General features: G+C 49.8%; 1 protein-coding gene across 2 annotated transcripts; it reads right to left on the bottom strand.

Moving 5' to 3' along the window:
- Positions 1-1575: 1575 nt before the first annotated feature.
- Positions 1576-13577, bottom strand: TMEM11 (transmembrane protein 11). Of its 2 annotated transcripts, XM_033089608.1 has the most exons (3): positions 13348-13495; positions 10195-10484; positions 1580-2464 (listed from the first exon to the last, which is right to left on the bottom strand). In XM_033089608.1, coding segments are annotated over exons 2-3 (519 nt in total). In that variant the 5' UTR covers positions 10197-10484; positions 13348-13495; the 3' UTR covers positions 1580-1947. The 2 variants fall into 2 exon arrangements, with proteins under 2 accessions (XP_032945498.1, XP_032945499.1); XM_033089607.1 differs by lacking the exon at positions 10195-10484 and having other exon boundaries at positions 1576-2464; positions 13348-13577.
- Positions 13578-18529: the final 4952 nt, after the last annotated feature.

The following is an 18529-nucleotide window of genomic DNA, read 5'->3' on the forward strand; positions in this document are numbered from 1 at the left end:
CAACGGAAGGGCAGGCCATCCAGACACAGGGCTGCTTCTGCTGCTATTCTTCCCAGCCGACGGGGGAACTGCTCAAGTGGAGCAGCACCCTGGAATACAACACCCCTGCCCTGCGGCCCACAGCAGCACCACATCCTCCCCGCCTTGCCTTGGGACACGTTAACGTACTAACATGGCATTTCAGAGTCTGGGCTAGTCCACCAAACAAGAACCACTTTGTTCACTGCATGCAACTGGCTTCTATTTCTGGTGATGGCTTCTGCTCAGCTGTCCTGAGATGGCCACTGTGTGTCTAATTCTAGGTGCCTCCCCACGAAATCTGCAGGCAGAGCATGGGGCTCCCTTTCCAAATCTTGGCTATTACAAAAACACCTACCATTCCTGCCTAGCAGACTCAGGAGCCAGCAGTCAGACATCCGAGGGGGTCAGGGCACGTTCGAGATGAGGTCTGTTTGGGATCACTACCAATTTACTGCTGTCCCAGATGGCTAGACTGCCATGTCAACAGGAGTTTTTACCCAACACTATTGGGGCCACCCAGCACTCAGCTGAGTCACTAGTGTCTCTAGGGCGCTTGGAATTAAATCAGTTTCTCAAACTCTGTGGGCCATGGGTTCCTTTTGATTTTTTTTTGTTTTATTTACATATATGTAAATAAGACCTTATATATATGGCCAGTAATTTTCAACAAGGATACCAGGACAATTCAATAAGGAAAGTATTCTTTCCTTTTGAAGTCTTTTTAAAGCTCTGAATCTCCTCCGACAAAAAATGGCCCAGTCACCCCCAATGCCTTCCTGTGCACCCCTTCATTACTGTCTGGTATCAGATCTTCCTGATGGATCCTTTCAAAAGTGAAAAATCAACCTGTTGGCCTCTTAGAGATGGGCCCTTCAGAAGGAAGTGCTATGTGACTCTTCAAGGTCAGCAGAGAGCAGAGGGCTTAGGAACACTGCACCCAAGGCAGGGGACCCAACTTCTTTGTGGAGGGGTCATTGTCCATTTCTCCAAAGCCTGAGAGGGAGGGAGTGTGGAAGACGGTGCATAATATGCTCCTTGTCGTGAGGGAGGAGCATGGGCCTGGTCCTATGGAATAAGGGCACCAGGCTGGCAGGTGGGGGTGCTGCAGAGGCTGCTTTCAGGGCTCTTCCCTCATCCTAGGGCCATGGGTGGAACAGCTTCAGTGCTTTAAAAAAATGCAGATGTTAGTTTCTGTGTCCTCCTAAATCAGAATCTGGACAAGAGGTTCCTGGCCCCCGTTCCCCATGTGAACCCAAATGGAGACCCAGTGACTTCTAGGCCCGTCACCATATCCTACCATGTCCCTGAACAGCATTTCACAGCTGGCCTTGGACGCAGGGCTATGGGAGACGAGACTGCTCTGGGAGGGGCCTGGCCCCAGGACCAGAGTCCAAGCTGCCTTGTTCAAAGGCCTGTTCTTGCTTCGAGCGGTGGCACCAGGCTGGAGCAGGCTGGCTTCCATGTTGCCCACCCCTTCCACATGAAGCGGCCACCCAGAGCAGACTGTGCGGCAGCAGCTGCAGACATAGTCACGGAAAGAGAAGACACCTGGAGTTGAAATTCTCAGAATTTTAATGGTCAATAGCTTCTGGTTGGCTCTGGATGGTACAATTAAACAATATACTTAAAGACCCGCCCCCCCAAGCGTGTTCACACCCCTCAGTAGCAATGCCTCCAACATTCCACTGCCCAGTCAGACTTCCACAGCTCAGGCCCGTGGGTTACGGAAATCCACATCTTAGTGTGATGAGTTGAAACGCCCCCTGGTACATTTGTAATCTGTGTTACTTTTTTTAAAAATAACAAATATTAAACCAAACACCTTCCTGGGCTCCGCTGCCTCACAGAGCAAACATGTTACTGTGCAATCTGAATACTGTTGTCTTTTGTGGGCTGGGCTGTTTGCTTCTCCCCGTCCTATTGCAATCATACAGCGTAGAGTTCGTAAATCTTCTTTACACAGTACACCAGGGCAGCAAGTGCTATCGTGTTGTGCAGTCTCTTTCTGTGCAAGTCGTCCTTCCGGACCAGCACCACCGGGGTGGAGGAAGTGAGTGTGTGCAGGGGCAGGCGGGACAGTTTATAGGCGTCGTACTCCACTTGGTACTTGCAGCAAGGGTCAAACTGCCAGGAGATTCCGTACAGGCTGCAGCAGGCCAGGCTCAGCACACCAGCAGGCAGGGAGATGTAGTGGGAGTACTCTAAGGGCAGTGCCAACGGGGTGAAGAGGCAGGCGGTGCCCGCCAGCACGGTGGTCTTGTGCAGACAGTTGCCCACGGTGATCCAGCGGGCGGTCTCGTCGCCAATGCGGGTGGGCTCGATCACGATGTACTTGTACTGGGCTTCCAGGGCCTGCTCCAGCTCGTACTCAAACTGGTCTTGCGCGTTCTCCCCATTGTAGATCTCATGCACGATGTAACAGTCTGTGGCCGACAAGCTCACCCTTATGATGAAGGGACAGGAGAGAGGAGATAGTTAGGCTGGAAGCACTTACTACGCTTCTTTGCTGAGACGCTGCGGGGAAGGCCAGGGAGGGGAAATCTGGGCCTCAGGCTCAGCAGACCCTGAGCTCTTGAAGGTACCACACCCCACATATGTTTTATCTCACTTAGAACCCAACAGTCAAGATAATCAGTAAAGAATTGTTTCTCTGAAAGAATCAAACAATGAAACACAAAAGATGCAGGAAAAGGGCTACCCTGATCTCTAAGATGACAGTCTACAACATGTACTGGGCCTAATGCAGTGAGTGGACTGACAGGGCTGTGAGTTAGCAGAGGAGCCCCAAGGAAATGATTTCAGCCTTGAATCACATGAGCACACAACAGAAGCCCAAGATCAGCAAGATGAAATCTCCTCTTGGTTAATCAGAACAATTGCAGCAAGATTCTTCGATGGAAACCAGCAGACCCCTGAGACGTAATGCCAAACACCCTGCCCTTTGCATGCTTCGAAAGCCGTCATCCTAGGCCTACAGCACACATGGTAAATAGGGTCACCTTTGCCTTGAGTGACTGAGAACCAAACTCCTCTGACCCTTGCAGAACAAGCTGCATAAAGCCCCTCCCCAGGCCAGCAAGCCCAGGAACCCCAGCCCACTGCTTAGAAAAAGAAGCCCTTTAATTTAATTAGGAAAAGACAACATCTAAAGACAGTCAAGACTGAAATTTAGTGGACATAAGGATCCCTTGAGGGCCCCCAGATGTACCCACCCATTCTCATCCCGTACGCCCAGGACTCTGTATTGCCAGTAAATGCTTCTCACTCACATAAGAAACACCATTCACAAACACCCACTTCACGTGGCTGAGCCGATCTGACTTTCCCCCGGGACTAGGGATGGCTAATAGGACCCCCACAGCAGAACCTTAAAGAAGGCTCAGCTCCGCACCAAGACCAAGACCATTCTAGGTAGTTTCAGGATTCTCAGTCTGAGGCCTCTGTAGTGCAAACTTCTTATCCAGTGCAGAATCTTCCCACATCCCCGATGGGCCTGTGCACACCTTGTCATTTTCATCTGGCTTGTTTCAGCCTGTCCAGGTCTTTGTAAATCTCCATACTACCGTCCAGCACACAGTTTCTCCTAGTTTTGTGTTATCTGTTCATCTGATAATCCTTCTTTAGCCCACCCTCTGAGGGACGCTGATAGACACAGCTCTTGAGGCTGGATCAAGTTGCTTAACCCCTATTATTACCCGACTGCGCAGAGCCATCTTCTTTCTGTCTCATGCCTCAGTGAAAAGCAGCCCCTTCCCTTCTGCAACCCTTGGTCCCCCGTCAGAAAGGAGATAAGGCCCAGGGACCCCCATCTGGCCCCTCGTGATCACTGCCCCCCCCACCAAGTCCATACGCCTGCAGCTTGGGCCCTGGATCAGTGTGCTGGGCCCCACCAGGGTGAACGTGGTCCACCCACCCGAGCTCCGATTGTCCGAGGAGAAGTACAGCCCTCAGTGCTCAGCAGGTCCGGCACGTGCACACCACAGGGCGCTGCTGTTCGGAGTCAGGCCAGTGCTGTTCGGAGTCACGCCAGGGGAGCTGGGCTCAGAGCGTCCTGGTTAGTGAGTACACGCATTAGGGGCCAGTGAAGGCTTTTAAACAAGGTCGCCCCCTAGAACCTCTGAGTTCAGCATTAAGGTAGTGCCAGCCCTCCTTCAAAGATGAAAACAATTCCATGTTAAGGGTGGTGGAAACTGGATTGTCAGGGGCAAACTTCAAGGGAAAGATGGGATCGGAGTGTGAGACCATAAAGACAGACCATCAAGAGCTCCTCCTAGTTACTATTCATTCCCAGGCAGGATTCAGCAAGGTAAAAGCTACTTTTAGCAAATAAGTAAGCAAATCTAACAAGCAAGGTTTCACTCTCACTCTCCTTGGATAAATGACTAATGCTCTCCTGTGGTCACGTTAGAAACAAATTAGAAGTTGTCGGTAATGGACTGGTAGTGCCACCAAGTGCAGAGGAAGGAGGGTCCTCCAGAAGGAGCCTCCACTCACAAGTGGGGCCACTTTAACAAAAGGCACTGGTTGGGACTCAGGCAGAGGGAACTCTCTATCCTGAAAAGAGAACTGTAATTCAGCTGCTCAGGGAAGCCTCCTAATTAGATCCCAGGCCCTAATGAAACTGCACTTGGGAGTCGTTCCCCAGGGGTCGGACAAGAAGCCTCCTAAACATGGGACGTTGCCCACGCACCTGCTCCGGTGCCAGTGATCAGGCTGGCTGCCTTTCCCGGGTGAGTTCATGAGCCGTTTCTGTTAAGAACCCACCTGAAGTTTATGAAATGGGAAACGCCGGGTTCCGCCTGGAAGACCTTTGTGGAGTTTTTCTATTTGATTTTGATTCAGAGGTAAGAGGGCGATCATTTCAGCGACTAGGCCCAGGCAGAATTCAGCACTTTAGAAACCACTTCAGCAAACAAGCAAACCTAAGAGGAAGTCATGAGACACGCAAGTCACTGGTAACAGGCTGCCTGCCCCAGGCACATCATGCTTCCTGGAGCGCCATGTCTTGTGTGGGCAGCTCACCCCTCTCCTATCCATCACTGGAAACCAACTCTCCATCGTGTGAAGATAAGAGCATCATCCAGACGTAACTGCCGGCACCTGCAGACAAGGCAGGCCCGGCAGCCAGCCCAGCCAGCAGGGGGGTCCACTCAGCAAATCCTTACGTAAAGCCAAACCCGCTACACCCAGTGCAGGAACGGGAGTCTTCCTTTCCACCGGGAAAGGCTGAAAACTGAAGTCTAGAGATTTCTAGGATTCCCTTATGTCCAAGGGAACAGCAACACTGAGAACACGGACACACAAGTAGGGAGCCCCCTTTGTCAGCACCCACCCCTTCCACCTGGGCTGTGGCAGCCGGGGCGCCACCTGCCCCTGCACATGGTTTCCAGGCTGCCCAGACCAGCAGGTGCAGTTCTGCGCAGGTGAGAAAAGCCGTTACTTCAGGAACCTGGGGGCCGAGGCTGCCCAGGAGAGCAGCATGTCTACAGCGGCCCCGCTACCCAGCGCCCACCCACATATGGCTTGCTTGTTTCTGGGTCAAATGAAACCCAACTAAGGAAACACAGCCAATCCCCAATTTGAACCGGTACAAGAGATTTTTAAAAAAAGCTAATTGGAATCTCTTGAGCCCAGGCTTCCTAAGGGACTATATTTTTGCTTTCACAGCAGGTGTGAAATGACCAGTAAGAGACAATAAAAAGAGTGTTTTTTAAAAAAAGAGAGCACTGATAATGGAAGTCTCTAAGAAATACAGTTGAGTGGCAAGGCAAGTTCAGAACAGTGTGTATGGTATGCTACCTTTAGTGTGTACGTGTATATATATATGTAGTTTTTGTTGTTGCTGACAGTAAACCAAATTTGTGTTCACAGAACATACTGGGCTTTTATATGTACAGGCCCTTCTGGACATATATACAAAGACCTAAGAATGATGTCCCTGGGGAAGTCAATAAGTGGCTCTGGAAGGAAGGGGGTCCCTTTTTACCAAATGCCTGGAACCTGTAGAACTTACGGAACAGGATTACTCTCCTGAACACCCTCTGCCAGCGCCGAGATCACTTTGCACGTTGAGCCCGTAACTGGCACGTGGAGCAGAGCACCCACTGAGCTGAGCGCCAGTAACTGCTACACACGCTGCTGCGCTCATGACTGGGGCTCCTGATCCTGCCTCCTCTTCTGCCTGAAACCCTCTTCTGCTTTGAATCGGCACTGGTGGACCTCAGGGAATACTCATGAAAGGAATCCCCTTAGAAACACGGCTTTCCAGTGAAAAGGTGGCCATCATGAGGAATCACAGGGCAAACTCCATTTCCCCTGGGATCTGGGCAACTCGTGGTCCCCTGAACCATTGCAAAGAAGGTCTCAAAGGAATCTGTGACTACAGAAGTAGTTTCAAACATGGGATCCCAAAGTCTGGAGACACCTCCCCAAAAGTCAGAACTGCACGAAAATGTTCAGAGCAGCACTGTCAGGCGAGAGCAAAACATGATGAGTGACCAGAGATAAATTGTGATGTCCTCCACAAGAGTGAAAAATTCACAGCTGAATCCCTGCATGGAAGGTGAAGGGGAACGCAGGTGCAGAACACACACGGATATTTCACATACACGATTCAAAAGCACGCGGAACTAAAGGATGTACTGAGGAATGTTTTCATGTATGGTAACTATGAAGAAAAGCAAGGAAACGATAATTCAGGAGCAAGGTGGCGTCTGCCTGGCGGGGGCCAGGAGGATGTGTGGGCCAAGATAGTGCTAGTTTTCTACTTCTTAAGCTCAGTGGCGATGACACAAGTTTATTAATTTTTTAAATTATGGCAAAATACAACAAAGTTCATAGTCTTAACCGTTTTTAAGCGTACAGGTCAATAATGCTAAGTTATTCACACTGCTGTGCAGCCAGTCTCCAGAACGGTTTCCTCTTGCCAAACTAAAACTCTACCCATCAAACAACTTCCACCCTAATCATTCTACTTTCTATCTCTGCATATGACTATTTTAGGTACCTCATATAAGTGGAATCATACAGTACTTGTCCTTTTGTGACTGGCTTATTTCACTTGGCATAATGTTTTCAAGGTTCATCCATGTTACACAGCATGTGTCAGAATTTCCCTCCTTTTTAAGGATGAATAATATTCCAGTGTATGTATAAGCCACATTTTCTTTACCCCTTCATCCATTGATAGACACTTTTGAGTTATTTCTACCTTCTAGCTATTGTGAATAATACTATCAACACAGGTGTAAAAGTATCTGTTCAAGTTTCTGCCTTCAATTCCTTTGGATATATCCCTAGAAATGGAAACGTTGGATCACATGGTAGTTCTATTTTTCCTTTTTTTGAGGAACCACCGTACTGTTTTCCACAGCAGCTGCACGATTTTACATTCCTACCAACAGTCTAATTTCTCCGCACCCTCGCCAACACTGTTGTTTTTAATTGTAGCCATCCTGATGGGTGTAAGGTGGTTATCTCATTGTGATTTGTACTTTTTCTAATAACAGCTTTATTCAGTTAGAATTCACATACCATACAATTCACACACTTAAAGTGTATGATTCAATGGCTCAGCACTTTCACCAAGTTATACAACAAACACCACAATTTTGGAACATTTTATCCCCAAAAGAAACCCCATCAATTCCCATTTTCTCCAGCTCTTCCGGCCGCTGGCAGCCACCAATCTACTTCCTGCTCTGTGGGTCTGCCTGTTCTGGACATTTCATGTACATGTACCCACATAGTACGGTGGCTTTTGTGACTGGCTTCTTTCATTTAGCATGTTCAAAAGCCCTGTATCCCTGGGGGTGAAGAGCCCAGAGAGCCCTGGGCCCTGCACAGCCGAGGAGAGCAGGAGGCGCCCACTTCCACTCCAGCAGCTTCTGGGCACCTGCAGAAATGCCTGCACTTGCGGGGAGCAAGCCCCCAATCACAGCCAGGCAGCTTCTCATGGCTGAAGTGTCATCTGGCCTCCCACCCCTGCAGTCCCCCTGTGAGGATGAGGAGGACAATTCCCTTTCCACGTTCCACTCAAGCAAGCACTGGCCAGGCCGCCCTGCAAGCCACCAGCTTTCCTGGTCACACTGGAACCAGAACCAACTCTCCCCTTCATGGAGGCACTTGCTTCAGTCCCACTTCCTGGAGTGGCCCGGGGGCGCCCAGTCCGGACAGAGGTGTGAACTACAAAAGGATGTCGATTCCGAGCTCCTCGAAAGCGAGAATGTGTTTTCATCACAGTATCCCCAGCACCCAGCCCAAATGTGACAGGGTCCCAACAGTCAAAAGTGGAAGTACATTTGAAATGAGTGACAGGAGAAGAAAAACAATTACAGTAATTAAAAGAACCAGTGGCTGAAAAATTAAACTGGGTCCATATGTACGTTGCATTCCACCCACCATGTTTCCCCGAATTAGGCCTTATGTTCAGGGGTTGTCGTCCTGAAAGATCATGCTAGGGCTTATTTTCCAGTTAGGTCTGATTTGGGGAAACACAGTAGCGAGCATGTGGTCCCTTGATCGCCTATGATATGTGACGTGCTGGAGTCTACGTGTACCCCCAGGTCGAGGAAAACCCAGTCTGCGCTAACCAAAAATTGCTTCCTCGGGAGCCAAAGAGAGCAGTAAAATAGTATGCTGCAGATTTAAAGGCCAGTTAGGACAAAAAGGCACAGCACGTAGCCCCAAAGATTGAGGACAGTTCCAAACAGGCCAAGGAACTTGCACAGGGCGCCTAACATTTTCATCTGTTTCAGAGATAACCACGTGCAAGAGAACCCTTTCCTCCCCCTGCTGTGGGAACAACATAGTCAAGAGGCCTGGATTCAAGTTCCCTCTCAGTCACTCAGTGGCTTTGTATCCGAGGGCAAAACGCCTTGCTGCTCTCAGCCAGCTTCCCTGGTGTCAAATGGAGCAAAGGCGCTAGCTGTCCCGGAGGGCGGCAGTGAAGACGGGATGGGGGCTGGGTGTGCAAAGCAAACTGACAGCTGCAAAGCACCACCCAGTGTAAGGCCCATGCAGCTGTTTAAATTAATTAAAATTAAGTAAAACCTAAACATGCAGTTCCTCAGACACAGGAGCCACATTTCAAATGCGTGCTCACCACACACAGCTAACGGCTACTCCAGTGGACAGCCCTGTTACAGAACTGTTATGACTAGTAAGTGATTATTGGCTTTCCTAAGACCTCCCTGGCCCAGAAACTTGCTGCTGGTGCCAGAGACAGACGCAGTGGCAGCTGGGGGTTCCTGTGTGCACTCAGTCTGTGGTACGTGCCACTCCTCCCACGGCCCTCACTGAGGAGCACGTCCACACACGCACGCGTGTGTACGCCCAGGCAGGGAAGCCCAACTCAGGCTTGGTCTCTGCCACCTCCTCACCCCCCTGGACAGAAGACCATCCCTCTCTTCGTCACAAAGTAGAGCCTGAACTGGAATGAGGCCTCAAGGACCAAACCACAGAGGCACAAGCTGAAATCCAGATTGCCTGAGTGAATCCAGGAAAACAAATTCACTACAGAAAGGATGAACCCTAGCGGATCCTGACCTACAATATACAAGGTCTGGGATCAAAACATGCACAACTCCACCTTCTGGTAGCCAGCTAAGCAGACCCACAACCCTTGGGGCTGCACACCTCCAGTCTTGGGTGCAGAGGCTGTGCCTTCATGGCTCATCCAGACCAGGAGGAAACAAACATTTCCACCACACACTACAGCAGAATGGGAGTCTTTCAAAAGAAATAAAATACCCCAAACTCCTAAGGGTCCTCACAAATAAAAGGATCAGATCAGAACAAGGGGGATGTGTGCCACCTGTCCACATGGCTCATGGACCATCTGTTCAGCTGGACTGAGAACTAAACCCTCCACCGGCCACCCAGGACCACATCTGTCACAGATTAAAGCAAAGCTGTCAAAGGATCAAGTCCCGAGGAATAAAGCATGCTACAGAAAGATGTGGAAGAATCCCCCAGAATTGGCTACCTAATTATGCTGGAGCAGATGGCTGTGCACATCAGGGGAGGGTCAGGCCACAACAAAATGATTTCACCCTAAAACCTGAACATTGAGTTCAGGAGCCAAGCCCTCTGACCACCCCAGGCCTTTCCAGAATCAAATCAAACACACCTTCACATGATAAAAACGGACTGAGAGCACATGGCTATACTCACATTCCAACAATACGGAGAACTCAGGGATGCTCGGGGGCCCTGAGGAAGTGAAGACAAGCACCCCAAGGGACAGGTGGACTGTCTGTGAGCTGGTCCGGTTGCCACCCAAGTGGCAGAACACACAGATACCTGCACTGGGCCTTCCTAGATGGGCAAGTGTGTCTCAAAGACGCCGACAGGATAAGTGGCAATCTGTTTCGTGGGCTCGATGCCAGTGTGCTGAATTTTGGACAAGAATTCAGGTTACAGCTCAGAGTCTGATGTTCTTCATTACAAACACTGTTGATTCCCTGGATTTAATGGAGTGGAGAGAAAAATCAACATGCAAGCAGCTTTCATTTTGCTATTTCCACCCCTGTCCTGTTCTGGTCTGGAGCAGCAGTCCTATCCATAGAACTCACTGTACGGCGGATACGCTCTGTATCTGTGCTCTCCAACACTCACAGCCACGTGTGCTTATCAAGCACTTGAAATGTGGCTGGTGTAACTGAGGAGCTTAATTTTTCATGTTATTTCATTTTAATTAATTTACTTTTAATTGCCACACGTGACTAGTGGCTACTGAATTAACTCAGCTCTAAACTCAAGAACCAAGTAAAGAAAGAATCCACACACTGTATTCTAAACTCAACCCTCATTACCACACAGCTGACGACAGTAATTCTTGTGGACAGGCTGGCACCAGGAAGGGCCTTTAAATACAAGACATGCTTTGGAGTTCACAGCCACTGGCAAATCTGGAAAGCACTGCTCTGCTCCAGCCCTTGCCCAAAACCAGAAAATGTTTCCTTCAGTTTCAGCATAAAGCCGATTCCAACCAGGTGTGCACAGCAACTCAGGAAAGTGGTTTTACAACGTGGAGCTGAGATCTGAGTCAGCACAAATGTGACGTGGTACAAAGTCATTTAAGAGAGCCCTAAACAACCCATTTCAGTCCTAAAAGCCAATAATACACTCCGGCCTCATAATCTATGGTGCCTGCCAATCAATCCAAACTGCCCCACCCAGTCTTCCCACCCACTGAGCAGGACTGAAGAAGTTAGCTCCCTGTGGGAGGGAGATGGGGGACTGGCCGGGTTATGTTTCCATAGTCTGCTCAGCATGGGAAGCTCTTAGGGAAACCAGGCTTCTCCAACAGAGCCAAGCTAGGGCCTTACAGCAACGGCAAAAGGAATCCGGAATCCCCAAGCGTTATCTTGAAGGGAGACAGATGGTGCAGACAGAGAGGTACCCCTCTCCAAGGTGCATTATCTGGGAGGAGAGATGGGGTCGCTCAAACCACAAAACCAGACGCCCCGTTCCTGGCTAACACACAACAACTGCATGTGTGAGCAGAGCCTTCAGTTATAGGCTAAAGGCTGCAACTTGAACACCTAAGACCAGGCAGGAAACTGCAATGAGTCAAGCTGTCATGTGAGGAATGATGAACTAGAAAGCACTTGCTCTGACCAAAAAAGTTGGTCACTACTCAGCTTTTCGGAGTTTTCTGTGAAATCTTTCAAATTATAAGCATTTGCAAGTACGCTTATAAACTCTTAAAAACTTAGGTCAACAATCAAGGACTGGACTCAGCCTATGGGCTGGTTTGCAAACTCAGTTTTGAATTAACGATTGTCTCAAACCCAGGAGAAAAAAATTCCCCAGTATCTAATTTCTTAGATCGGTAAAAGCTTAACGGTCCCTTTATGATGTCTGGGGCATCCCCATTTGGCCCTTTGAGTGGTTTTTATCCAGTAAGGAAGATTGCCGTTCTCTCTGATACTCTAAGTTTTCTACACAGGTTATTTCCTATTCCTAAAGGATTAATATTTGCAATAAAGATCTTGAAAATGTTTGCTAGTTTTTAATGCCATCTGGAAATCATTGAGGTCACTTCTTTAATTTATTTCTCTGGTCTGATCTAAGAAATACAAGGTGGTAGTTGAAAAACAAAAACATCTGCTTGCTATTCACTGCTTTTCCAAGGAAGAGGAAATGTAGAAAGGACAATGATGGATAACTCAAGAGCTCAAGAATAAAATACAAGTTAAAGGGGTCTGTCTGTAACAACTACCAAACACGAAGAATCTTCTGGGCTGGGAAAACCATCTACAGGCAAGAGCAATGAATATGTGACAGAATCAGTCAAAGAAAAGGAACAATGCACAGTAGTGCAGTTGAGAGAAAGGGGAGGAAGAGAGAAAGAGAACTTTTCTGTTTAACAGCCTTCATCAAAAAGACAAGAAAAGGAAACAAACTTTCCTTTCTTGCTGACCTCTGCTATACCCCTCATGCCATAACAGAATCGACAGGACAACAATGCAGGGGACTCCACCAATACACATCCTTTCCCAAACTTCTAGTGGCTTCTACTAGCTGAAACTGCTTTCCAGAAGCAAAAACTAATTCCAACAAGGAAAACTACTCCAATCTCATTTTCTATAAGTCAGTTCTCCAAATCGAGATCCACTTGGAAGAAACAAGCTTCTTTCTCCCTATTCACACACCATTCATTAGGAAAGGTCACTTTAAAGGACTTGCAGGGCAGGGGCGCTTGCAGAAAACCCTCGGAAAGTCGTAGGAATCCCCCCTCGAGGAAGCGACGGCTCTCGGCCCGAGATACAACGGGGAAAGGTTAAAGCCCCTCCCCCGACAAACGTGCAGCCCACTCTGCCCTTCCCGCAGCAGGCCAGCTCTGTGAAGGCTTCCCCTTCCTTCTCCCTCCCGGGGGCCAGTCCTCGCCACGTCAGGGGCCGCGGCCGAAACGGCCCGCGGGTGGCTAGGCAGGGCGGGAGCCTCGGACGCGGCTCGGCCCGCGGGCAGCTAGGCGGGTCCCTTGGGCCTGCGCGGGGCCCGACTCCTCTCCATGCGGCCCGGCCTCGGCCCAGACCGTGCACGGCCGCGGCCCACCTCGCCCGGCCCCGCCATCGCCTCCTTCCCTGAGCCCTCCGCGGAGGCCGCTTCGGCCCGGCTCGAGCGGGCGCCGGTTCCCACCCGGATCCCGGATGGGCCCGGACTGGAACCCCGCGTGCCCAGCGCGGGGACGGGAGGGTGGGCGAGAAGCGGTAGCCCGGGAACTAAGGCAGGGAGAGCGCTGCAGCCCCGGGAGGCCTCCCTGGCTCACCGGCTCCTAGGCCACATGCTCTGGGGAAGCAACAAGGTCCCGTATCTCACCTCTCTCGGGCGCTACCGCCACTGCTGCCCGGGCCAAGGCGCCTCCTTCCCCACGCGGCCATCTTGGAGACACTCTGCTCGCAAATGTCTCGCGCCAAGGCGGCCTCGGGATAGCAAGCGGGCGGAAGGGAAGTGTAGTTCGGTCCGCATCCAGGGCCAGCTGGGAAGGTGGGACGTGAGCCCACCCGGACTGCAATGCCCACAATGCACCGCGCGCTGGAAAGCCCCGCCTCCGCGAGGTTGTCTGGAAATGTAGTCTTCACCCCGGGCGGAGTGCAAGGGGCAGTTCTGGGCAGAGTCCTATTGAGGGCTCATTTTTAGAAGTTGAAATCCCCAAAGTTCACAGCCTGAGAGTCACAGGCGCATACTTGTTTGTACGTCCTGGGGTTTCGAGAGCAAGGAGTTGAAGAAGAGTGGAAAGGAAGGTGCCTACAACTCCCAGAGCGCCGCGCGGGAGGCGTTCCGGTGTCGCCCGCTGCCATCGCAGAGGGGGCGCCGCTCTTTCTGTGAGGCAATCCCACCGCTTTCCAGCCCGGCGGGTTGCTGGAGCGTCCAGCCCTGCCCCTCCGCATCGCCTTCCGCGAAGGCGGTCGGACCTGCCCTTGACAGCTGCCTCTGACCGTTAAGGTCACCGAAGGGCGGGAGTCGCCCCCGGGTCCTCTCGGAGGCATTCGCTGCTCCCACTCCATTCCCCCAAATTCTATGGACTCCAGGGATATTTTGAAGACAAGACAGATGCGGTCCCTGCTGCATAGAAAAGTCCTTGCTTGCAAGCTGTTGGAAGAGAGTCTGAAAGCGAAGAAAAAAATATAACGTAATCATTGCCCTGAAAGAAATAGGGTTCTGCGTTAGAGAAAAGCCCATTTTCCATAGGGCCACTAAGACCCCTTCCGTCCCCGCCACACACCACACTCAGGTCCTGGCCGCAGTGACGTGAACATAATCTTATATTTCTGTGTCTTCGAAGGCATATGTTGGGCGAATCATCCCCCCTGACGAGAGCCCTGTCCAGGATCTGCTGTTTTCCTTCCGGGACGCTGCTGTAGATTCAGTCAGCATGGACTAAACGAACCCAGTGATTCCTAGATGCCGCTCCCTCTGACGTGAGGATTACTTGGGAGGATCCTTTGCACTTGCTGAACTTCTAGTACAGTACCTCTTCTCTACTCTCTACAGGCAATGTTGCTAGACATTAGTTGGTCCCATAGATATGTGAGCAACTCATGCCAAAATCTGTTCCACATTCAGAAGGAGCACAGCAACTCTTCTCAACACCCAAATCTGGGGGAATTTGGCAAGCTAGGGCAGGAGGGCTGTCAGGTGCAGCTGCGATTCATCACTGAGGATTCCTCAGCTCACATTCTACAATAGTTTTAAATGTTTGGAATTCTCAGCCCCTCATTACCTACAAGACAAAATTTAAGCTCCTTAGCACAATCTGGAAGCCCCTCTGTAGTCTGGAGGTTGCTTACCTCTCCAGCTTCAACTGCCTCTCTTTCCTGCCTGAAACTTGCCAGGCTAGCCAATGTGGGGGGTTTGTAAGTCCCTAGATGTTCCATGCTTTGCCTAAAGTGCCTTTTTCTCCCAGTCAACTATGCTTTTAGACCTTGGGCCTGTCTGATCCCTCAGAAGTACATACTTGCTCTTCCTGTTGGGTAACACAAGTGCCAATGTGTAGCATGTGCTAGAGACCTCAGAACAATTACCATGTTGCCTTGTCACTGCGTATAGATAGGTCTGTTTTCTCTGGACCAGTGTCGTGATTAAGAGGGTTCCTAGGGATTCTAGAATAGCTGAGTTTGAAGCCTGGCTCCATACTCTGATCTGGGGCTGCTTATATGTAACCTCTGTTTCTCAGCTTCCTTGTTTGCAACATGGGGGTGATACCAGTACCTCTCCTTAGAGGACTGCTGTGAGTATTGCCTCAAATGACACATTTATGGAACTTAGAACAGCACACAAAGTAACAATGAGAACTGATGGGTATATTGTGCCAAGCCCTTTTCTAAACATTTTAAGTAATTTAACTCTTTTGATCTCCAAAACAACCCTGTGATAGTGATATTGTTAATATCAACATTCTTATTTTGCAAATGAAGAAACCAAGTTCCAGAGGACCTGAGTGACTTGCCAAGGTCACACTGCCAGTCACGAATGGCACCAGCATTTGAACCCAAACTGTCTGGTAGTAGAGACTATGATATGCTATGGTGCCTCTCAGGAACAGCTCGGAAATGCCATTGTTGCCATTAATGAGGACAGTCCTCATGCCAACATCTAGCGCACAGAGGAAATGTAAGTGCTCAAGTCAAATGTGGACCTAGGATAATCTTCCCATCTGCTAACATGTCATCTGCTTCCGGTCTGTTGACTTAAGCTGAGATTTCCAGAATGTTGCCTCTTGATCACTATTACTGCACAGACATCTTCTGGAAGATTCATAGGCAGGGTGATTCATTCAGCATGTAATAACTGAGCACCCAGGGAGAGCAAAGCCTAAATGGTGGAAATTGGGACTCCCATGTGCTACCATGCAGTGGACACTCCTGACAAGACCCCTAAACTGGTAGCAAAGAGGCAGCCAGTGGGAAGACAGGTCCTGGCTGATCCTCAAAAACAATCTGCCCCTTCTCTTATTACCCTTTTCATTCATTCATTCTTCTAGCAAATAATTATTGAGTGCACACTCAGTGCCAGGCCCTCTTAGGCACAAGAGACACAGCAGTTAGCAAGACAAACACTGTTCCTGGTTTCATGGACTTTCTAGCCCAGTGGGATAAACAACTAAGTACATAAATATTTTCAGAGAATGGCAGTTAAGAAGAAATTAAGCAGGATTATGTAACAGAATGACCTGGAGATTACAAGTGGCTACAGAAGGTCTATTTCAAGAGGTAACATTTTCACGGAACCTGAATGAAAAGAACGAGTGTGGACATGAAGAGCTGAAGACAGAATGTTCTGCCCAGAGAGAATAGGTGTGAAGGCTCTGGAGGGTGAGTGAGTTTGATGTGTTCCAGGAATGGGACCAGGGTGGCTGGAGCACAGTGAGGGAAGAGAGGTATGGGTTTGCCTTTGGTTAAGTCATTTCCTCTCTCTGTTCAATTTCCTCAACTGTAAAATGGGGGTAACTTTACTTATATTAGTCAATTTCAATTTAAGGGGGGGAAAAGGCCACCCTAGGTATTTCAAACAGAAGGAATTTAACGTAGAGATGTTGGGAGGCAGGAGAAGCAAGGAGTCAGTAAGGACACCCACAGATTAGTAAATGGAGGGAGCAGCTCTGGCCCCCAAAGCTAGAGGAACAAAAAGAAAAATAGTATTTCCCAGAAACTGTGATACCTGCTGCATGAGCAGAAGCCAGGAGCCACAGTTGCTGGGACACTACTGATAGGCAGCTGCTGCCATCACTGCAACCTGAGATGCCACCAGAAGCTCAGCACTGGGCGGGCTTTTCCCTCCTTCCCATCCTCCAAATCCCTGCCAATGCCTCCCACTGGCAGAGTCAGCTGGTAAGTGGGTCTGGGAAATTTGCAGGCTTCCAGCACTTGCTATAGAAAAGAATCTAGAAAGGTAAATGTGGGATGAAAGCAGCAGACACCATTCACATATCAGCTACCTTGCAGGGCTCTTTTGAAAAGCACAAATGAGTATGTGCTCAAAAAACTATGCCTATTCTTGTGCTTCATAGCATATAGTAGGACTCAGAAAAAGGCTAGTCTTCCAAAAACATATCTTTGGTATAATATTTCTACATAAAGTTTTGAACTTATGATTAAAAGCTTCAAAACGAGCATTTTAAAAATAGAAATTTATGGAGAAGGTCCAAGATGGTGGATTAGATAAATGCTATGCCTACTCCCTCCGAGGATCACACCAAAATTACAAATAAATTATAGAACACTCTACCTCAAAAGTCATCTGAAAAGAATGGAACAGAACCCTATAACTAAGGATCTAAGGAAGAGACCACATCGAGACTTGTAGGAGGGGCGGAGACGCAAAACAGGCTGACCCCAAACCCACAGGTAGTGGTTGAACACTGGGAGGGACACCTCCTTGGTGAAGGTAACCCTGGAAGAGGAGGGGTCCCAACCCTACACTGGGCTTCCCAGCCCAGGGGTTCTGTGCTGGGAAGAGGAGTTCCCACCACATCTGGCTGTGAAAATCAGTGAGGGCTCTCTCTGTCCATCCTGGTGAGACAGAAGAGGGCTGGAAACCCACATGCCCTCTTAAAGGGATTGCACACAAAATCACTCGCTTGCAGACATTTACCTGGTCTCCAGTAGAGGGGCAACAACTCAAGAGGTGCCACAGACATACAGGGAAGATTGAGTTGTATGGCTTTGAAGCAAGGGCTGGAGGGACCAAACATTGTCCCTGTGTAGAGCCTGTCTCACGTGTGGCCTGCAGGAAGGTGCATCTTTTCTATGTTGAACCCTCCCCCAAAGGGCTAAATCTGAGACCACATTGGCCTGGAAAAATCCACACATGCACACCACTTTGGTGACGCCCTGGGTTCCTGCCCTGCAAAGATACATCATTAGGGGCACTCTCACCTACTGAGCAGCCAGCCCCGCCCCACAGGCTGTGGAAGCCTTTTACACCAGCAGTAGCCTGTGGCAGCCAGAGGAACTTTCAGTGGTGAGCAGCAAGCCACAACCTGCACCGCAGCCTCTCTTGGATGGCTCTTGGGCGACCTGCAGGTGAGATAAGCAGGGCTGGCTGTGGTGTACTCAGGGCGTTTTTGGGAAGTGATCATGGGCCCAGCATTGGTACAAGAACCAAAACTGCATTTACTTTGTAAAAACCACCGCCCACTCCGTAACTCCCTGGAACCCCACCTGGCCCACTTAAGGCTGCATTGCCAGAGGCACTCTCAACACCAGGCGAACCAGCCCGGCCCATGCACCTAAAAAGGCTCTTTCAACAGCTGAGACTTACAGGCAGCCGGCAGGTGGCAACAGCCATAGGGACCCCTGGGCCTTTTGCTAAGCTGCCCCAGGCCCAATAGTGATGGCAACCAGCCTCAGTTCACAGCAAGGCCACCCCCACAGCACAGGCAGCAAACAACCACATATAGTTTTGTAGCTCCTACCAAGTAGCCTCGGGCCAGTTACAGGAAAGGCTAAAATAGGCCTGAACAGAAGCCCTTCCTAAGAAACACCACAAACAACACACC

Source organism: Rhinolophus ferrumequinum, chromosome 21 (assembly GCF_004115265.2).
Source record: "Rhinolophus ferrumequinum isolate MPI-CBG mRhiFer1 chromosome 21, mRhiFer1_v1.p, whole genome shotgun sequence".
Classification (NCBI taxonomy): Eukaryota; Metazoa; Chordata; class Mammalia; order Chiroptera; family Rhinolophidae; genus Rhinolophus; species Rhinolophus ferrumequinum.